At 47.2% G+C, this 6175-nt stretch overlaps 2 protein-coding genes across 9 annotated transcripts in view; both read left to right on the top strand.

Moving 5' to 3' along the window:
- The window catches only part of gmnc (geminin coiled-coil domain containing), an 11172-nt gene extending 10283 nt beyond the window's left edge, over positions 1-889 (top strand). For 3 of the 6 annotated variants that reach the window (XM_037974383.1, XM_037974384.1, XM_025003049.2), the window contains exon 6: positions 6-889. The gene's annotated coding sequence lies outside the window, so the exon portion shown is untranslated. The remainder of the gene's footprint in view (positions 1-5) is intronic. The other 3 variants (XM_037974386.1, XM_037974387.1, XM_037974385.1) reach the window with 3 other exon arrangements.
- Positions 890-4776: 3887 nt separating this feature from the next.
- si:ch1073-416j23.1 (rac GTPase-activating protein 1) overlaps positions 4777-6175 on the top strand; it is a 9234-nt gene continuing 7835 nt past the window's right edge. For 2 of the 3 annotated variants that reach the window (XR_005232870.1, XM_025003042.2), the window contains exons 1-3: positions 4916-5380; positions 5681-5783; positions 5853-6055. Coding sequence is in view for 2 of the 3 variants with exons in the window: in XM_025003042.2 (XP_024858810.1) it covers positions 5693-5783; positions 5853-6055 (294 nt within the window). In the remaining variant the exon portion in view is untranslated. The other variant, XM_025003043.2, reaches the window with a different exon arrangement.

The following is a 6175-nucleotide window of genomic DNA, read 5'->3' as shown; positions in this document are numbered from 1 at the left end:
ACCAGGTCCGCTTTGACCTCCAACCAACACCAGGTCCGCTTTGACCTCCAACCAACACCAGGTCCGCTTTAACATCCAACCAAAACCAGGTCCGCTTTGACATCCAACCAAACAGATTCATGATATTTTAGTTCCAGATGTCTGCAGGTGTTCTTCGTGTGAGGTTTTGGTTCTGTGAAAGAAATCCTTCACCATGACACTTCCACTGCCGTGCTTCACAGCTGAGGTTGTTCAGTCTGACCCGCTGATGACCGTCCTCCAGGTTCTTGAATGATAGACAACTTTTGGGGAAATGGAATGGTTCCACGATGTTCTGCTCTGTAGTGGAGAAATCTGAGAATTCCTGACCATCTTTGGTTTTGAATCAGTTTGAGGATTTTTTCACACCTCTGGGGTCAAAGTGGGTCGTCAGAACCGGAGACTAACTTTAGATTAAATCCACGGTTTGGAGTACCTTTAATCTCATTACCTGCTGTAACCTGCTCAGCTTCAGGCTTGTGTTGCAGCCTGAACTCATGAATCTGATTGATTTTAGAATCTGATCTTTTAATCCCTCAGATGGACAAAGTTTAGGAAGCAGAACCTGAAGTGGTTCCTTCTGCTGGTAACAGCTGCTGTTAATCCCAAACTTTACAGGTTTCATTTCTTTATTTCCAAGTGAAGGAACGTATTAAACTTATAACTGATGGAGGCTGAACATGTTGCTGGCAGGAGTAATCTCAGATCATCTTCCACGCCTTCAGAGATTCAGACGGGTTGTATTTCTTTAAGCCAATAACTGCCACAGGAAACGAGTGGTTCTGATTTAAAAAGGCTGCAGGAGGATCCGTTGTTGTTGTGCTGAAGCTGCTTCTTTATTGGGTGGAAAATAAATGTTTTTTAATCTGTCGCTGGATTTGAATCTTTACTAACAGACTGTTAGTGAAGTTAAGTTGGGAAGTTAAGCTGCTCATTTTAACTAACAGTTAAAATGAGCAGAAGAGTCACAAAAAATGTGATAAATAATCAGATTTTATGAATTAATTAGACAGATTAATTATACTGTAAATAACTGGATTGACTTGGATTAAATGGCATTAAACTGGTTTAAAGCAAACTTGACCTTTTTTGAATTAATTAGAACAACTCAGGTTAACTAACTGAACTTAGGTTAACTTATTAACCTGCAGGTTAACTAACTGAACTCAGGTTAACTTATTAACCTGCAGGTTAACTAACCGAACTCAGGTTAACTTATTGACCCACAGGTTAACTAACTGAACTCAGGTTAACTAACTGAACTCAGGTTAACTAACCGAACTCAGGTTAACTTATTAACCCGCAGGTTAATAAGTCAAGAATTTGATTAATTTCATGTCTTTGATCTTTTGTAGTTTTTGTGTTTGTCGGTACAAACAGCAGCTTTCTCTGAAGGAATGCTTGTCGCCCGCCAGCTTTCAGCCTGCAGAGACTCGAAGTCCGGGTCGGGTACCAGATGATGTTGTGGTCCCTGAAAGTGACTTCCTGTTGTTGTTTCATGAAACCTTCAGGGTCCAGTCTGAGAGTGGGAGTTTTGTGTCTTTAGCTCAGGTACCAGTTAAACCAGTCCGCTCCTCCTGGAACAAAAGGAGGCCGGAACCTCCCTGGGGACGACACCCACACCTTCCTCCGCCCCGCTCCGGAGGCTTTTACTTTGTCTCTGGGGGTTCTCAACCCAAGGTCCCGGCCCTGCCCCGGGTCCCCTGAGAGGGCGGCGGGACCGAGGGAAAGTTGGGCCGGAGCTGTGTCCGCGGCAGGCCGACCGGGCGGACTAATGACAAGGTGAGACCGGCTGCAGATGTCCAACAGATTGGAGGCTGCTTCAGGTTCTGCAGGGACCCGGAGTCTAGGAGGACTGAGTGAAAGGAGGGCCGCTCCGGATCACAGTCGGACACGGAAAGGGATCATTAAGGAGGCCGGTCGGCTGAAACCCGATCTGCCCCGGCTGATCGGGGGAACGTCCTCACCACCACGTTCTCGCAGAACCCAACAGCTTGACGGCAGCTAATGAGTCAACCCGGTTCACACAGGTGAGCTGGTTTCTCACCTGAGCCGAGTCTCCACTTGTTTCCTGCAGAATGCTGAGCTCCAGTTCTACATGGACACCAAGTAGAACCTGTGCTCCGGTTCTACTTGGACACCGTGTAGAACCTGAGCTCCGGTTCTACTTGGACACCATGTAGAACCGGAGCTCAGGTTCTACTTGGTGTCCAAGAAGAACTTTACTTCCACACATTTCAAACAGCGACCCGGTTCCTGGTAACTCAGCAGTCCGGAGTCAAACCTGAATCATTTGTTTCCTTCAGATTTGAGCACCAACAAACGAACTCTGTGAGAAAATCTCTGTTTGCAAAGATCGAACTCTTCCAGTCAGAAGGTGTGAACTGGTGCAGCTGCCTCGGCTATTCTCCAATAAACTCAAATACAAACATTTTTAATCTCATCCACTTCCTGTTTGTTTGTTTACCTCTGCTCTGCACTTAAAGCCAGGAATTTCATAATAAAAGTCTTGGGGTTGCACCCCCTGCTGACACAGAGCAGTACCTGCACAGTTCCCTTTGCTCATGAGATAAAGAATGTTGGATTGTTGTCGTTCAGCCACTGAACACTGTGGTGTTCTGCTTCTGTAAAAGTCTGACATGACACCATGAAAATAGCCCAATTCATCTCTCATCCAACCTATTTTCTCTACATTTAGGTTTTAAACTTCACTCTAATTAAAGGTGCAAATGCATCAGTAACTACTATTCATTATTCCTTTGTTTACATCACAAATTGTTTTGTGACGCTCCAAATTTTTAAAATCCAGCTGGGTTTGGATGAGGAACAGTGACCTCTGACTGCTGGTAGCAGAATAAAGGAGATAAAATTCACCAAAGACTGAAAAATGTTCCCAAAGACGAGTATGGAGTGTTAAAAGCCAGCCCTGTTAAAGAAAAGGTTTGATCCTGTTTCTACCTGCAGCTTTAATCTGTTTAACAGACTGGCTGTAACAGCGCCACACAAAGCTCACACTGTGTGTGTGTGTGTAAACTTTAGAGATTTAATCTGTGATTGATGTTCTCTGAGGAATTCAGACAAACATCATTTACACTCAAACATGGTCACAGATTGACAGAGGGGCTGCTCTGTCTCCGCACTAATGGGTTTTAGCTGCTGTGTCCTGTATAAGCATGTGGATGCTGCTGACCTCTGACCTCTGGATGGAGTAATCAGTGAAGGAGAAAATCTGCAGCAGAGAGATGAAACTGAGGGGATTCCTGCTGCTGAGATGAGTTAATGTGCTTCAAAGAATGAGGAAGCAGGAGTACGTGCTGGTGATCAAACAACTGATTTCTTCAGAATAAATAATCCTCAGGAAGTCCAGCCCCTGCACGGCATGGACCACCGGCAGACTGAGGAAGGACTGAAGGACTGAAGGACAGACAGAGACACTAATCATGGAGGCCGGGGTCCATCATACCAGGCAGGACCCAAGAATGGAGGCTGATGTCCCTGAGACAGTCCAGCACATCACAGCAGGATGGAAGATGGAGGCAGACAAACAAACATGGAACACCATAACCAAGCAGCTGGAACAGAGAACAGGAACATCTGTACTGAGTCTAGACAGGAAGTCCCACAGTCACAGTGGGAGACTCCACCTGAGGTGGAGGAGATCCTGTGAAGCTTCCAGATCCAGACTGACAGCTGATGGCAGAAGAAAGCAGGGATTCTGTCTGTGTCTCAGTTTAATGTTTAATGAGTCTTAATAGTGTTCTGTGTGAGGATCAGGAACTACACACTAACGGCCGCTCAGCAATTAACCTGGCAACAAGGAGACACACACTTCCAGGAAGTAAACCCTTTACTTTTAGCTTTTATTTCACTGTTTCTGGTAACATGAGGAGAATAAACGGCTGCAGGAGCAGATTAACATTTCATCTCATCTGTGGACCTGCATGTCAGGGACTGGAATTAAACTGAAAGTTCAGACAAACAGCAGCTTTTTGGGATAATGAACTTTCCTCTTCTTACTTTAAAGGAAGGCCAATTGGACATTGAAATCTGTGAACAGGAAGTGGGTTTCAGTCTACATTTAACTGAGCAGCAAAGAAGCGACCCATGTTTAAAAGGTAAAGAATCCTTCCGGAGTCTTCCCAGCAGGGATTCTCAGACCGTTCTCCCCTCAGGGGCATCCTCTGACCCAGAGGTGTCCAGTCCTGGTCCTGGAGGTCCACCATCCTGCATGTTGCAGATGATTCTCCAGCTCCTCCTGGAGGATCCCAAGGTGTTCCCAGACCAGCAAGGATCCATCAGAGGAGCTCTGGCTCTGATTCAGGGTCTCCTCCTGGTGGGACTTGTCCAGAAAACCTCCACAGACTCCGCCCACCACCGACTGGTGCCTTCAGCAGAAATAAATGATATTAAACATGTCAATAAAAGAAATGATCAAATCTGTCAGTAACTGAGAGCACCAACACAAATATGCTTCTAGATTTAAAGATAATTAATATAAATTATAATCTGTTGGTGACAGAAACCAGGAACTAAACTCATCATTTTTATCAAATGTTTGACTGGATAAAAAGTTTGACATTTAAATCATTTGGGACCATTTTCAGACTGGGAACCTTTCTGATGAAGATCGGACCGGAAGTGGTTCTAATATGGCTCCCATGGTAACAGATGCTGTCTGGGTTTTCTCTCCTGACAGCGGATCGTCACAGATCCCAATCTGGGTCAGAACTGCGGCTTCGAACCGAGCCGGAAGTTTCACTCTCTGCTCAGCTGATCGATCAGCTGATTGGCGGGTTTGCCCTGCGGCCACGTGACACAACTCTTCATGTTCGGCTGCAGGTGCGCGGCCGTGACAGAGTAGGACTTCCGGTGCGCGGGCGCGCGCGTCCAGGTGAGGTGGCTGTCAGGTGTTTGAATGTTTGTTGTGTCAGAACAGCAGATTATGGATCATTGATCAGAACCGAGTGGCTTTAAGGAACATCAGCAGGAGGTTCAAACATTCTGAAACTTATCTGGGTTCAGTTTTAGTCCAGACCTCTGAGGTTCATCAAACCTTACAACTAAACACTTCATCAGGTCCAGCTGCTCAGCCAATCACAGGGCAGCATGGAGACAAGGAGCTGAAGCTCAGACTGAGCAGCCCAACGGTTACTTCAGGCGTGGTGGTTGCTCTGAGGCTTTCAGGTTTTTACCAACAACCATCTCTGAACTCACAACACGTCCAGCCGTGAAGCAGAAGGTCTACAGCAGCAGAAGACCACCCCGAGCCACCATCAGCGTCTGCTCTGCCGAGACTCTGGAAACTGACTGTGGGGACACTCCCCGCAGATCTTCAGTTTCCTCCATCAGACTCCGTGTTCTGGTTTGTAAAGTTGTTGTCCTTCTGCTCTACAGACCTCTGAGTTTTCAAGGTTTCGGTCCAGATTTTGGCAGCTTTTTCACTCGTCCTGATAACATGACTCAGCATGATGAGCTGTGTGTGTCTTTATAAAGTGTGGAACAGCACAGCTAGAGGACAAAAGACGCACCAGGTCTAAATAATCTCTGCAGCAGATAAAACAGGATCTGAAAGTTTTTACAAATCAGTAAAAAAGAACCATCAAAGACCTGAGTCTACCTTATGACACCAGTGTCTCCTCCTTTGTCTCCTCCTGTCCTACAGGAGTGGTCAGCCATGGGGGACTCTTGGCCTGTAGTGGAGGAGCTGCTAACTCTGATTCTGCAGCGAATCAACATGGAGGAGAACAACATGGTCGTTGAGCGAGGTGAGCTGGTCGTGTGACGGAGTGTTCAGGTGGACCAGGACATCCTGATGTCTCCATGCGTCTCTGCAGAGTTCCTGGAGGTGGTGAAGAACTTTGAGGTGGTGAGGAAGAGTTGGCTGCGTGCTGAGGTGGAGCTGAAGAACTACAAAGAGCTGCTGGTGAAGTCCGACGTGGCCAAAGCTGCTCTGGAGATCAAACTGAAACACGCTCGCAACCAGCTGGATGTGGAGATGAAGAAACGGCACAAGATCGAGGCCGACTACCAGTACCTGGTGAGGGCCTGGGGGCTGAGGGGCAGAGGGGCTGAGGCTCGGCTCGGACCTGGTGAGGGCCGGGGGGCAGAGGGGCTGAGGCTCGGCTCGGACCTGGTGAGGGCCGGGGGGCTGAGGGGC

This window comes from Kryptolebias marmoratus, unplaced genomic scaffold (genome assembly GCF_001649575.2).
Source record: "Kryptolebias marmoratus isolate JLee-2015 unplaced genomic scaffold, ASM164957v2 Scaffold31, whole genome shotgun sequence".
Taxonomy (NCBI): domain Eukaryota; kingdom Metazoa; phylum Chordata; class Actinopteri; order Cyprinodontiformes; family Rivulidae; genus Kryptolebias; species Kryptolebias marmoratus.
Note: the sequence above shows the minus strand (reverse complement) of the source record. Positions and strands in the feature narration are given on the sequence as shown.